The sequence below is a fragment of the Eulemur rufifrons genome, chromosome 11, assembly GCF_041146395.1.
Source record: "Eulemur rufifrons isolate Redbay chromosome 11, OSU_ERuf_1, whole genome shotgun sequence".
Taxonomy (NCBI): Eukaryota; Metazoa; Chordata; class Mammalia; order Primates; family Lemuridae; genus Eulemur; species Eulemur rufifrons.
Window position 1 is genome coordinate 5831200 of NC_090993.1, and position 15819 is coordinate 5847018.

General features: G+C 40.3%; 1 protein-coding gene across 2 annotated transcripts in view; it reads left to right on the forward strand.

Annotated features, from left to right (window-relative positions):
- The window catches only part of PLD5 (phospholipase D family member 5), a 198300-nt gene that overhangs the window by 101492 nt on the left and 80989 nt on the right, over positions 1-15819 (forward strand). For both annotated transcript variants that reach the window (XM_069484645.1, XM_069484646.1), the window contains one exon: positions 9777-9945. In XM_069484645.1, coding sequence (XP_069340746.1) covers positions 9777-9945 — 169 coding nt within the window. The remainder of the gene's footprint in view (positions 1-9776; positions 9946-15819) is intronic.

Here is a 15819-nt window from a genome sequence, read left to right on the forward strand (position 1 = left end):
CTATCACAAAGTAGGAGCATTGAGTTTCACTTTTTTCGTCTTCTCTTTTCTTCATCCTCTTCGGACTTCTTTCTCCTCTGATTATTCCTTCCTTTCCGGGCCAGGATTTGGAAATATTAAGCCAAGAAAAAAATGTGCCTTCCTGTCCCCATAGATTTCCTGGTCAGTGTGGAGGAGGAGGATGGGGGAGCTGCCACTTGTACCTTGTCCTCTTGTCCTGATATGATTGGAATCTCAGTCCAAGCTGACCTTCCCCTCCAGGGCAACAGTTTCTGCTGTCTGATGTCTCTACTTAGTCCCTCCGTGGACCCAGTGTGTGCTTGCGGCAAACCCTGTAAGATAAGGCTTGGACTGAATCTATTGTTGTCAAATGCACATGAGCTCAGAGAAACCTGAGCGAAAATCCCAGCTCTGTAGCGTTCTCTCTAGCTGGGTGACACCTGGCCCTGGGAGCCTTGCCCTCTTGGTCTCCCACGCTGAGATCAACCCTGTCTCACAGGGCTGCTATGTAACAATAGCTGCAAACTCACTCTTAAACTGTAACATGCAAACGAAGAATCATAGTGACAGTTATAATACTTCCTCTGCTGCCATATTGCCTCTCTCCAAAAAGAAAACCACAGCTGTTCTTCACTTAATACAATTGTAGACCCGGAATGAATGAGGCCTTCGTCTGCCTAAATCACGCATGGGGACAGAAACAGAGATCTGCTATTGCCAACTCCAACTCACCATCCTGTTCTCCGTGGCTGCTATCTATGAAAGTGAATTTAAAAGTTAATAAAAAAGAAACATCTGGTGACAGAAAAGTAAGAATGTATTAAAAATTGAAAGAAATATATCAAAAGAACACAAGATACAATTTACAGGGGCTCCTACCAGCAATACATGGAACAATTTGAATAATGAATAATGATAATAGTAGATTATAACACTTTGAATTAAAAAAACAAGACCCAGTGGAGTAGCTCACGCCTATAATCCTACAACTTTGGGTTGCCTAGGCGGGAGGATTGCTTGTGGCCAGGAGTTTGAGACCACCCTGGGCAACATAGCAAGACCCTGTCTCTACCAAAAATAAAAAACTTACAAAACTTAGCCAGGCATGATGGCACATACCTGTAGTCTCAGCTACTTGGGAGGCCGAGGCGGGAGGATCACTAGAGCCCAGGAGTCCGAGGCTGAAGTGAGCTATAATTGTGCCACTGTACTCCAGCCTGGGTGACAGAACAAGACCCTGTCTCTATTACAAAAAAAAAATGGTTAAAGCAAATCCGTAATTACTTTAATATAAAACAATGTTCCTCCCTATGCCAGATTAAGAATTATCAGGCTACTATTAGCCAGCCAGGCCTTGCTGATACGCTTTCTGCTATCTTTCACAAGTAAGCTCAACCTGACCCAAATTCTTGGAAAAAAAATGTAACACATATCTCAGTTGAATGAAAACAAGGTCATTAGATCTGTGTCAACTATTTCCATGTCCGGAGGTGGTTAGTGAATCTGCCACAGGAGTAGCAAGTCATCTCCTACTTCAGGGTCCAAGATTCCAGTATCCTTTCTGCAAGGTTAACCTTTGTCTTGTCAATCCTGGGCTTCAATTCTAGCCATGTGGCCCCAATGAGGGTACAAATACAAAACCGATCACTTTACTTTAAATGAAAATCTAATTATTTTGATGAGCTGAGATCATCCGTTCAGCTTTGTTGATTAATGCCAACAGAGAACCAAGATCTAAAGAATGAATGTCAATGAATTGACTGCCAGCCACCTCTGTCAGATCAATCCATTGCATTAGGCTATGAAAGCAAACTTACATGTAGATTCCAGTTTATGACTCCATTTAGCCAATATTTGTAGAACCTTCTTAGTAACTGTGCTGTATCAATTTGAAAACCTGGAGAAAATTCTTTTAAATTATAAGTTTTCAGACTGCAAGTTGCTTTTAAAAATAATGTATGTAGCGCTTACCACGAAACAGGCATTGAACAAAGCACGTCACAGAGATTCTCTCCTCTAATCTTTGTAAAAACCTCTTCTCTTTTCAGAAGTGAGAACAGGTTTCAAGAGATTAGTAATTTGTTAAAGGTCACACAGCTCTTAACTGGCAGAGCTGGGTTTTGTCTCCATTATTTCGATTTCTTTCCTTTTAAACATTTCTCTACAATAATACCAACATCAAGGGTGAAAATATAATATTTTATAAAGGTTCTTGTATTTACCAAAACGCGAACACACACACAGCACTTTTTAAAGCTCGCAAATGCATGGACTTCATTGTTCAGTAGCTTATTAAAGGAATATTACAAATATTTCTTTCAGAGGTGCAATATTTTTCCTGGATTGAAAGAGAAATCTTAATGATCACATTAAGTTTGAAGAATAAATACATACTATTAATACAAACAGTTGGAATTCTATTTTAAAATCTATTAACAATGTAAAAAGCTTTTTCTTGTATTTATTCTCTGTAAGCTCCCTGGACTCAGTTCAGATCATTTGTAATTTATCTGAAAGTACCATGAAAAGAAGAATAAAAAGATTTTTGCTGTATTGTGTCCCTGTATACTCAGCTTTTCCCCTGGTTATTAGGTGTCAGAAATAGTGCTACAGCCTCTGGGTAGAGTTCTCTTACAGATGGGAAGTAGCCATTCCAGGGATTTGCCCAAAGGTGAATTTTAATGAGATCTGCCGACTACTTTCTCTCCTAGCTTGGGGAGTAAGAGTAGACCCAGGGCTGCGATGGCATGTAAATGAGTTCTGCTCCTATGCTAATTAGATCGGGTCCCAGTAGAGTAGCCAGCTGTTGGTTGTTAAAGGAAATAAAAGGATAGGTCATGGAAATAAGTCATTTCCAAGCTGATTCCTAGAGACCTTTTCTAGCATAGGAAATAGCCCTGTGTCACAGAAGGAGCAATTAAGATCTCCAGGTAAAGAAAGAGAGGAGGCCGGGCGCGGTGGCTCACGCCTGTAATCCCAGCACTCTGGGAGGCCGAGGTGGGCGGATCGTTTGAGCTCAGGAGTTCGAGACCAGCCTGAGCAAGAGCGAGACCCCATCTCTACTAAAAATAGGAAGAAATTATATGGACAGCTAAAAATATATATATAGAAAAAATTAGCCGGGCATGGTGGTACATGCCTGTAGTCCCAACGACTCGGGAGGCTGAGACAGGAGGATCCCTTGAGCTCAGGAGTTTGAGGTTGCTGTGAGCTAGGCAGACGCCACGGCACTCACTCTAGCCTGGGCAACAGAGTGAGACTCTGTCTCAAAAAAAAAAAAAAAAAAAAAGAAAGAGAGGAGAAGAGTGAACAGGTAAGCAGGGACATTATTCTGGGGCTCTTTCCCCGGAATTCATTACCCAAGTAAAAGTGTGATCTCCAGACAATGAGTGCTGTTTGTATTTTTATTTATACTATAAATTCATAGTTTATTTTGATATTTAGTAAGAACCAATTAATAGCAATGTAATAGTCCCCTCTTATCTTCAGGGGATACATTCTAAGACCCCTAGTGGATGCCTGAACCCACAGATAGTACTGAACCCTAAATATACTACATTTTTTCCTATACATACATACCTATGGTAAAGTTTAATTAATAAAACAGGCATAGTAAGAGATATAACAAAAACAATAATAAAATAGAATGATTATAACAAATACTGTAATAAAAGTTATATGAATGTGGTCTCTCTCCCTCTCCCCCTCTCTCTCTCAAAATACATTATTGAATGTAATATTTTCAAACCTCAGTTGACCACGGGTAACTGAAACCGTGGCATGGAAAGGGAAACCTAGGCGAAGGGGGGACTACTGAAATAAATTTGGTCTTCCTTGGCTTCCAGGGAATTTCACTCTCCTTCTCTTCCAATTTCTCTACTACTTTTTTCTCTGTCTTCTTTGCTTGCTCCACTTTCTCTGCCAACCAGAAGTGATTAGGTATTTCCCATCTTTGACTTTGACCCAATTTTCATTTTTTGGAAAGGTTTCTTGATAATCTTACCCACTTCTAAGGCTTCAATCGCTAAGGAGAAAAATTCTTCACATTTATAGTGAATTCGTTTTCCATAAAGGTGCCAAGAACAAACACTGGGAAAAGGATAGTCTCTTCAACAAATGGTGCTGGGAAAACTGGATCTCCATATACAGAAGAATGAAATTAGACCCCCATCTCTTGCGTATACAAAAATCAAATCAAAATGGATTAAAAGACTTGAAACTATGAAACTACTGAAAGAAAGCATTGGAGAAGCACTCTAGGACATTGGTTTCAGCAAAGATTTCTCGAGTAATACCTCAAAAGCATAGACAACCAAAGCGAACACAGACAGATGGTATCATATCAAGCTAAAAAGCTTCTACACAGCAAAGGAAACAATCAACAAAGTGAAGAGACAACCTATAGAATGGGAGAAAATATTTGCAAACTATTCATATGACATGTGCTTAATAACTAGAATATGTAAGAATCTCAAACAATAGGAAAACAATCAAATAATCTGATTTAAAAAATGGGCAAAAGATCTGAACAGACACATCTCAAAAGAAAACATATTAATGGCCAACAGGTATGTGAAAAAATGCTCAACATCATTGGTCATCAGAGAAATGCAAATCAAAACTATAATGAGATATAGTTTTGCCCCAGTCAAAATGGCTCTTATCCAAAAGACAGGCAATAAAGAATGCTGGTGAGGATGTGAAGAAAAGGGACCCCCCCCCCCACACACTGTTGGTGGGAATGTAAATTAGCACCGTCACTATGGAGAACAGTATGGAGTTTCCTCAAAAAACTAAGAATAGAACTACCATATGATCCAGCAATCCCACTGCTATGTATATATCCAAAAGAAAGGAAACCAGTATATTGAAAAGATATCTTCACTCCAGTGTTTATCACAGCACTATTCACAATAGCCAAGATTTGGAATCAACTTAAGTGTCCGTTAACAGATGAGTGGATAAAGAAAATGCATATGTACAATGGAATATTATTCAGCAATAAAAAGAATGAAATTCTGTCATTTGCAACAGCATGGATGCAACTGGAGAACATTATGTTAAGTGAAAAATGCCAACCACAGAAAGACTCATTTCATGTGTTCTCACTCATACATAAGAACTAAAAATTAAAACAACTGATTTCATGGAGATAAAGTAGGATGCTGGTTACCAGAGGCTGGGAAGGATAGTGGGGAGCAGGGAATGAAGTGGGGATTGTTAATGGATGCAAAAATATAGTTAGATAGAATGAGTAAGATCTAGTATTTGATAGCACAACAGGGTGACTATAGTCAACGATGAATTATTGTGTATTTTTAAATAGCTAAGAAAGTAGAATTGGAATGTTCCTAACACAAAGAAATGATAAATGCTTGAGGTGATGGACACCCCAGTCACCCTGATTTGATGGTTACACATTGTATGCCTGTATCAAAACACACGTACCGTGTAAATATATACAATTACCCATAATAATTAAAAATAAAAAAGTTATTTTAAAATGCATATGAGTATGTGTGAAATGGAAGAAAAAGGAACAGATGTTGCAATATACATCTGATGAAAGCTGCTTACCGTGGACCCCTTTGACAGTCTGAGGAAGCCTGTGCATCATTCCCTGAATAATGTTTTTAAATCCATAAGTTGTCATAAAACAGGAAAGATTGCAAACAAACCAAAAATGTTAAAGTTATCAAAATATTTTTTGAAAATCAAATTCATGATGTGGTCATATATATCTTGCCCAGCATAGTCATAAAATAACAATGTCAAAACAGTGGTGAAGACTTGGAAATGTTGGCTATAACCGTACCACAGTACAAGATTTATTTATGTTTTCTTTTTCTTTTTTTTTAAGAAAAAAATTCTTAATGGAGACAAAATATCGAGTTCTGCTAATATTCCTGTGGTTTGTTATCTATGTTCATAACTGAAGGGAATGTTACATGTTAGTGAGACATTAGGGAAGATAAAGATGTAAAAGTCAAGCTCATAGATCCCCCTGAATTCTACCCATAGATTCAAAGTTAAGAACATCTGGCCTAAAGATTTCCAAAAGAGGCTGGGACTCCTGGCTTATTTGTGTGCCTAGCAGAAGCCATGTGGGACAGCGTGAAGAAAGGGTTGGCACAGAGCCACCTGTTCATATAATTGTACAGTTGCTCTACGTCCCTTGATTCATACGTTTAGTTTATCTGGGCTTCTTGAATCTCCTCTTGTCTTTCTTAGTATGTCTTTTATATCAAAGTAAAATTAAAACAAGTCAGTTCTTCTATTTCTTGGCAGCTGTTGTGTTTGGTTTTGTTTTGTCGGGGAGAATTTTTGTTTGTTTGTTTGTCGGATTGTTTTTAAATATATTCATTGGTTGTAGGGGAGGAAGAAACTGCTAATTATCTGGGGTCATTGATTTGTGCTATATCTACCTTCTATCAACATAGATAATTAGGCTCTAAATGTGGATAGAATTAAAATATCCAATGTCAGCCTCTGTCTATTGCCTTCGAAGGTTTTTTTTTTTTTTTTTTTTTTTTTTTTGTTGAGACAGAGTCTCACTTTGTTGCCCAGGCTAGAGTGAGTGCCGTGGCATCAGCTTAGCTCACAGCAACCTCAAACTCCTGGGCTCAAGCAATCCTACTGCCTCAGCCTCCCGAGTAGCTGGGACTACAGGCATGCGCCACTATGCCCAGCTAATTTTTTCTATATAGATTTTTAGTTGTCCATATAATTTCTTTCTATTTTTAGTAGAGACGGGGTCTCGCTCTTGCTCAGGCTGATCTCGAACTCCTGACCTCCAGCGATCCACCCACCTCGGCCTCCCAGAGTGCTAGGATTACAGGCGTGAGCCACTGCGCCCGGCCCCTTCGAAGGTTTTGAAGGAGATAAAATAATCCCCCCTTTCTATCTTTTAACCCTCTCTGACTTTGGCATCCTGAACACTGCTTTCTCCTAAACCTCTCCTGTCTTCCTCCTTCTCCAATGGTCCTTTTTGAATCTTCTGATCTGTTTCACACCCTATTAACCTGAAAAATGTAAGCATTTCCCCTACATTAGGCTTTGGGTGGGTTTTGTCGTCATCTTTTCTGCCTTAATAATCTCTCCCAATTCCCAATTTACATTCTTTCCCATGTTTCTTGTCAATTTTAATGGGCCTTAGTCCCCATCTTCCCAGCTCTGATCTCAATGAAACTCAGCAGAAATTCTTTGGGTACTTCCTGTTGGTATGTTAGGCACTGAGGATAAAATCTTGGGCCAATGGAGCAAGTTCCTGCCTTCACACACCCGCAATTCATCAAGGAAAGTCAACCTTGAGCAAGGAATTTCAAGAGTGATGAGTTGGTTGAAAAGGGAGGAGCAGGTCACTGTGAGAATTGATAATAATTGGATCTAGCCCAGTTTAGGGGCACAGGGAAGCCTCTCAGGGGAAGTGATGTTTTCATTGGAACTTTGAAAGTTAGTTGGGAGATAGCTCAATGACCAGTGTAGGAATTGGGACTGGGAAAATGCACATGAAATGCCAAAGTCTAGAGAGAATAGCAGGGAAGGAGGAAAAGATGTCAAGTGTGGCTGTGGTATAAAATCCAAAGAGGACATGTGGAGCCAGTGAAGCTGCAGACAGGCAGGACAGATGGGTAAATGCTCGTCAACCACGCTGGGGCAGGGTGAGGGCGTGTCTTCCTAAGGACAGTGGGGAAGTTCATGCGAGGTTCAGTTAGGCAGCACGCAGAGTGTTAGGATTTACATTTTTAAAAGAATAATCCAGCTGTAGCATGGAAAAATGTTTTGGAGAAGGTCAAGAATCCATGCAAGGAGACCGTTGGAAGTTGTTATAGAGCCCAGTTAAGAGACAGTATGGTGGGTCCGCAAGGAAATCTGAGCTTCCTCATTGCTTCCTTTTCCTGCTCTTCATACCCATCAAGCACTAAATGGTTAAAATTTGGTTTCTAAAATGTCCATTGCATGCCTGTTTTTATTCTCGTTGACCTAATTCAAACTTTTTGTTTTTCTTTCCTGGACTATTGCAACAGCCACCACTCTCTCTTGACTTGTCATCTTTGATCTCCCTTTTCTCTACCCCAGTAGCATACAGGTGTGCTGTCAAAGTTATCCCCCTAAAACACACTTGGTTGCTCCCAAATGCATTGGAATGAAGCCCTCCTCTTCCCCTGGTTCACGACCTCCACAGTGTGGTCCCTAGAGATGCTGCCTGTTTCCCCATCATCACAACCTCCTGCCTCGCGCTCCCCTTGGCTTACCTACTCACAAACATCTGCACACATCATGTTTTACAAACTCCTCCCTTTTAACTAGAGTATCTTTCTCTTCCAGCTCACTCATAAAAAAAATTCTATCTTTGAAGACTAATTTCAAGTCCAGCTTTTTTCAATTACAGATATCCCCAATCACAATTAAGCTTTCTTTTCTTGCCACGTTCCAATGATTCTTAGGTGATAAATTATCTATCTAATTATTCTTACTCATTTCACCATTTATTAGATTCTATTTCCTTTTTGAATCATTATGTATGAGAAAGGGTTTTCCACTAGGTTATAAGCTTCTGAGGACTAGGGAGATTTGTCATAGTCATAGTAATTTGCTTGTTCTGTGCTTATAAGGGCTGGTGGTGATGGTATGATTGGACCCCCAAATTGTGAATGTCTCTGGGCCACACACCCAAACTCCATTCTGGCTATAATAGTATAGGTCCCTCAAATACACAAGAACACTTTATCAGCAGTATAGTTTTTTTTTTTTTCCCTAAAGCAAGCTAAATGAAACAAGCATAGCTAAGAGTAACAGTTAACAATATTATTGAGAAGTACTGAATTCTTCGTTGAAAGCTGAAATTCATTCTATCAGCATTTATTGAGCTCTAATTATGGCTCCTGGCATTCAACTATGAACAAAACAGATTTTTGTTTGGGAAGCATTTAACAAGTATTTTCTTAAGGGTTTGGGGTCTTTCCATCAAGAATTTCAGGAGGATATGCATTTCTTAGACTGGGGAAAAAACTGTTCATTCCTTTGTTAGGAAGTTATGTGTCACCTACCTCAAAAGTGAAAAAGTGCAGCCATCACTGAAATGCCAAGGAAAGCCAGTCACAATGGATACATTGTCACTATTTTTTAAAAAGTATAAAAACAAACTTATTAGGATAATTCTGATTGAAGTTTATTTAGGGCTTGATTGTTACTGTCATTTTAATTCCTTGCCTCTGACTTTAATAAAGCCCTACACAGGCGGGTTTTATAACTTTCTTCCCAGAAATACTTTCCACCCTAGACTGGAAAGTATTATAGAGATGTTAAGCAATAATAATCACATTTATTGAGTTCCAATATATGCCCAACATTGTATTAGAAACTGGAGATGTGCAAAACTTAATTTATGGTCTCAAGTAACTTGCAGAGTAGTATCTTATAAAAGAATTGCATTGCTGCAGAGAAAAAATAAAGGAATGTATTACTAGAAGAAGATGATTGTGTAGGAAGCTCTGAACTTTTTTCAAGGCTAGTTTGAAACTGGGCATTAGGGATGTTTACCATGATTTTCTGAAACACAGATGCTAACTATGGAAAAACAGAGCATAAATTCTCAGAACACAATAGATTAGCAAAGGGGAGATGTAAAAGGTGTTTGGTGGAAAAATGTAAATTATGAGGGGGGTATACCTTCAGAATATTTTTCAGATGTTTCTATATGCATGTCTAAAAAAGATCTGTGGCTTCAAATTTGACTAGATTTTGTTTGTTTGTTTTTCAAAATCTTTTCTAAGAATTGCCCTGGTGGAAAACATCCCTGAAGGCCTTAACTATTCAGAAAATGCACCATTTCACTTATCACTTTTCCAAGGCTGGATGAATTTACTCAACATGGCCAAAAAGTCTGTTGACATAGTGTCTTCCCATTGGGATCTCAACCACACTCATCCATCAGCATGTCAGGTAAGCTGCATCCTCTATGTGTGTGACAATTTTACTTAAGTGCATTTTATACTCCTTAGCATTCTAGTCCTCTGCTTCTCAAGCTCAAGCTCATTTTTCTTAGTCTACCCTCACCCAGAGTACATGTACATCATCACGTTTATGTATATTTGCCGTTGTTAATCATATGTCGCTCAGCTCCTACTAGAATGCCAAGTTTTCAAGGGCAAAATCATTCTTCATCTTTGCCTGCAGTAGGCTCTTTGTACAGCATTGCTGTGTTGAACAACTTCGGGGGGTGCCATTCACATGCTACCTCTGTCAATGGTGTGGCCCAGAATTCTGCTTTGCACAACCTGCATGTTCATAGTTGTGATCCCATAACTGCTTGATAAGGCATTTATTTGGTTAATTTGTGTTACAATTCACCTTTAGACCCCAGAGCCCAATTTTTGTAATAGTGCAGTCAAACATCCCAGGTTAATTATTTATTCTTGACTCTATCCTATTTGGGTGAGTGGGCAAAAGCAATGTGCTTATTACAGAGAACAGCTTTTAAAAAACTGACTAAATGATCTAAATGATTTCTGAATGAAATGCTCTGGCTGTAGGAAAATGATCCTGGTCATCTTTAGTGTGTTTTTCTTGATATTGGTACAACCATGATAGTTTACATTGAGCTGTCCTGTGCAAGCATGTGACCACTGGCCTGTGTTTGTATGTCCTGTATGGGTCATGGGTACAATCAGTTTTGTCTCTTTGTACAAAATATGTTGGCATTAAACCCATAATGATTATCTCATTGGTACTCTGAAATCTGTTGAATCTATTCAACATGTAATTGACTCTATTCATTTATAGTATTTTAAAGTCAAGTTACTGGAAAATCGGTACAATACAACCAACCAAAAAACACAAAAGTCATACTAAAGAAGAATTGAATGAATTTTCTAATTGTGTTTGGCACTTTGCCGTCTCTACTGTTTAAGAAGGTGTTTCAGGATTTGTTGCTGCATAATGTATCATCCTGTAACTAGAGGTTTAAAAACTAACAATCGTTTATTTATGGATGATTCTGGGCAGGGTTTGGCAGGTGGACTCATCTCTGATTGACGTAATGTTGGCTGGGGTGGTTTGGACCCAAGATGACTTTCCTCACATATCTGGTATCTCCACTGGGGTGGCTGGGCCATCTGGAGGTGGTTGGATCTCTCTGCGGGTTCTTTCATCTCTCAGTAAGGTATCCTGAGCTCTTTGCATAGTGGTTGGATCCTAAGAGGGCAGAAGCAGAAGCTATGAGGCCTGTTAAGACCTGGGCTCTGGAATCCCAGAATGTTTACCTTCCAGCCTATTCCACTGTTCGAAGCAAGTCACACGTCCAGGGTGGGAGGAGTAGCATCCATGTACAGGAATGAGAAGAACTGTTGACAGTCATCTTTCTAAATGACATAGCACAAGCCACTCTCTGGCCATAGTAATTCATATCTCTTCTATGTGCCAAACACATTCACCTTGTTCCTTAAAACTTGAATCCTGTTACATCAGAGGCTCTGCAGGGAAGCCTGAGATAAGCTCCAATCCTATTTAGCTCTTAGTGGGTTATTTGGCTGGATCTAGAAACCAAATTCACACCAGGCAGATTAACAAGAGGAAAGCATGCAAATTTTATTGGTTTTACATGGAGATCTTCACAAGAGGGTGAAGTCCAAAGAAGTCACCAAGGTAAAAAGTAAAGTGCTGTTATACTTTTTAGACAAAGAACGATAAATTTGAGAAGAAATGACAGAACAAAGGGGATCTGGCTAGGGGCAGTGAATTTCTAGGGGGATCACTAGGAGTTATAGGGGTAGGGGGTTAAAGCTAGTGGAAGGTAAGAGTTACTTTGTTAAGTATATTTATGCAGGTCCCTTGCAGCCCCCAACTTCCGGTCCATGGTGATAAGGGCTTGGTATGGGGAGGGGCCCCTCCCAGAGGAATCTTTACGGCTTGCTTTAAAAAGTCTGAAAAGTATTGAACTATACAATTCTAACCCTTTGCTCTGTGAACTCAGTAAACTCTCCTAGGTGTTCAGACTTTCTGGTGCAAGAAAAGTGTCAATGGAAAAGAATGCAAACCCTGTAAAAGAATTTACAGAGGTTTATGCTGAACCAAATATTTGAGACCACGGCCCGGAGATCCAAGCCAATGTGATGGTTTTCAACCGTGCCTGACAGTTGAACCACCTGAGGAGCTTTTAAAATATGCTGATGCCCGTGCCCACCCCAGACCACCGGTTGAGTTAGAATTCTTGGAAAGGGGCCCAGGCTTTGATACTTCTTAAAAATGACTATGGGATTCCATGGAGCAGCCAGGATTGAGAATTACTGCTATAAACCATCCCGGTTTAATAAACACTGTGCAATTTTCATAGATTTCAAAACAGGGCCAGGTTGGCCCCTGCCCCCACCTTCCCTACCTGGTTTGTTAACCTAATTTTGGCTGTTTCAGTTTAATCCTATTATTGCAGTTTTTTCCCACAGTGGTGCTATAAATGAGCAACAGCTTGTATTTGAATATTTCCTATAGTCCTGGACTCTAGACCCCGGTTGTATTATTCTAGTGACTTTATTGCCCAGTGTGACCAGGAAGAGAAGGGAGCTCAGCGATCGGCTGTTGATTTGAAACAGTAGATTACTCTTCTTGTCTCCAGGCTAAATAGGATTTCGGTTAGAACTCCGGGTGCAGTGTCAGCATAAAAATAGCATAACCTTATGGAAGGTTTCAAACCTGTTTCAAAATAGCATCTTTTCCCTGCTCTACAAAATCAACACTCATAAAATGCTTATTTATAAATTAGCATTCTCTCATTCAAAATGTGGCAACAAAATGATTTCGAAGATGCCTTTATTGAACAGACATTTATCGAGGTGATGTGCTATTTGCTGGAGATACAAAATCAAATAAGCAATGGTCCCCACCCCCATAGAGCTCAAAGCATAGTGAGAGAGACAGACCAACCATTTAGCAGAATACGGAGTAGCAGAACCGCAGTGAAAGGAGTTGTCAGCGGACAGGCTGGTGTAGAGTTTACCTCTGCTCCTGGCTGTGCAGCAGAGCTCGGAGCTTCAGGCTCTGGTGGATTCTGTTCCCCCCTGAGTCCTCTTCTTTCTTCATAAGTTCCCGCTGCTTCTTCCTGCTTCCATTTCCCCATCTGTTGAGTAATCCTGCGCACGCTCTTGCTTGCTCTCCAATATAGTTTCGAGGGAAATCATTATTCTGATGTAAACTCATAAGCACTATCATTAGCAAGAGTTTGACCTCTGTGATTCCTTTTCAATCCAGTCATCTAGACATGAATAAATCATGATCCCAAGATATTCTTTCCAATTATTTGGATTATATAATTACTTTCTTCAAGATTGTTTTATCTGAGTTTTGTTTGCTGGTATGCTTGTTTGTTTTCTCTGTACTTTCATCTCTAGCCTTCCTATTTCCCTGTGGTCATCTGTTGTTTTGGTACTTTCATTTAAATAGAATAGATTGGATTTTTTTTTCTCAGTATAATAGTAGTAGCCTCTTACCATAAAAAAAATTAGAAACTACAAAGAAATGGAAGAGAAACCAAATCATCCACATGGCCATCAACAAAAAAAAAAGTTTTGACAGTTTGATATTTTGTGCATAATTTACATACATAGGCTCATATTATATAAAGAAATTTATATCTTCATTTTGAATTTAACATTACAACATAAGCACTTTTCCATTATATTAGAAATGCTAGCAAACATTTTTTAATTGGCTGCAAAATATACAATATAATGGATCCACCAGATTAAATTTATGTATCCATTTCTCTCTATTGGTTGGACATTTAAGCTATTTCTCTTTTTTCCCCTTTTTCTGAATAAATGCTGCTACAGTAAATAGCTTTGTGCAAAATCGTTTTTTTTTTTTTTTTTCATTTTCTCAAGGTCAGTTCTCAAACATAGAATAAGAGGGCTAAGGAGTCTGAGTTGCTTTCTTAAGACTGCGGGATCTTCAGGGAGCACGTGGAACATTCTCATGGTTACTCCCTGGCTTTGCTGAAGTCTCTAAAGAGTGAGATTTTGAAGGAATTCTGCCTTTGTTCTGTGTGGGACTCTCTGCCCACTCAGGATGAGGGGTTGTGGGAGCGTTGGGGGTTTGGCATGTCCTGGTGGTCCTCTCTTGCCCCAATCTCACCTCCTTCCTCTGGAGCCAAGGGATGGGGCAGGGCTGTGGATGCTGTGGTCTCCCGGGCCCTGCTAAATGGCGGTGCCAGGGTAGCGTTGTCCGCCTGCCCGTTGCAGCTGGAGCGGACGCTTGAGCAACCAGGCAGCTACGTTCAGCTACTGCAGGCTCCCGTCTGCCCAGGGCTCGGTGACCAACTCGCTGCTCCCTGCATTAGTCCCTTGCGGTTTCCTGGCCCATTATTGGCACGATGAGCGTAGTCATCTCTCTTCATCTGCCCCTGACAGGGACGGCTATGTTCATGCCCACCGGGTGCATAATCGAGATAACCATCATTAGGCAAAGTCTTGATGATTAACTGTTCAGAATAATTAAATCCCGTAACGAGACGGTGCCTGTTGCAATTCTAATGAATGGGTGGGCAGCCCGCGCGCCTCCGCAGCGCCTAACTGTGCTGCTGTCAAGCCGTGTTCCTTGTCGCTTGTTGCCAAAAAGGGGGCATTCTCGACTAAGGTGGCCACTGACACGTCCCTACCCCAGGCTGTGTTATCTCCCCCCAAACCACGCCTTCTAATTGCTCCTTCAGCCTCCAATCTTACCCTGTACCGGTCGTTCTCCGGTTTGCAGAGTTCTCTTTTAGAACGAAAATTTGATTGCATCCTTTCCTGCGGAAAATGCTTCAGAGGGTCCACACTGCTTCCCGGATGAGATCCAAACCCTCCTACCTGTCATACAAGACCCTTCATGATGTGTCCCTACCCATCTCCCCAGCCTTGTCTCCTGCCTGCTTCCTGGACTCTCCACTAGAGGTCTCCACCTGGAACGTTCTTTCTTCCCTCCCTCCCTTTGGGGAGCTTTCCCTGAGTGCCTTAAGCCCTGGGTTACTCGTGCCCTGCTGTGTTTCCCCTAGACCTGGACTTGACACATTGAGTCGCATTCGCTTATTTGCCATCTGCCTGTTTAGCTCACCATCTCCAGCACTTACCAAGGTCCCTGACACGTAAGTCCCTTGCTTAAAAGACACTTCACATGGTCCTGGGGGTATTTGAGAATAAAAATTGACACTGACAAATACATAAGTCAATAACGTATTAATACTTATATCCCTGGCAAACTTTGCGTATCATACAAACTGGAAAATTCAGCAAAATATAAATAGGTGAGATGTCAGCCGTATAGCAAATTGAAACTAATTGGTTAACTAAATAAACTAAGGAATTGAGTTCAGAGGGGATTCATATGTATCTGTGGTCTTGTCTCTTAAGTCATAAATTTAAAAACAAAAAAATCAAGGCACACGTCTTGCTTCAAATGCACATCTCTCCCTGCTCCCTCTCCGCATTGCCTATTCCTCTAGTTCTGTCTAATCCCCTCTGCCTGTCTCCTGTTTTAAGTCCACTTGTGATTGCATTTAGGATTATCCTCAGAAAATCCAGGATAATCTCCCCACCGTAAGATCTTTAATTTAATCATATTTGCAAAGATCCTATTTCCAAATAAGGTACATTGACAGGTTCCAGAGATTAAGCCCTGATAGCTTTAGGGCTGTTACTTTCCTACTACAGCTTGGTTAAAGTTTCCCCCACTCCAACACGTTACATGTAGGGACCTGGATTTTCTTGAAAGTATTAGTATGTACTAATTCTGAGAACAATGTTTTATGCGTGATATCATATAAGGGTCCTTCCACTTGTGCCAGAGTAA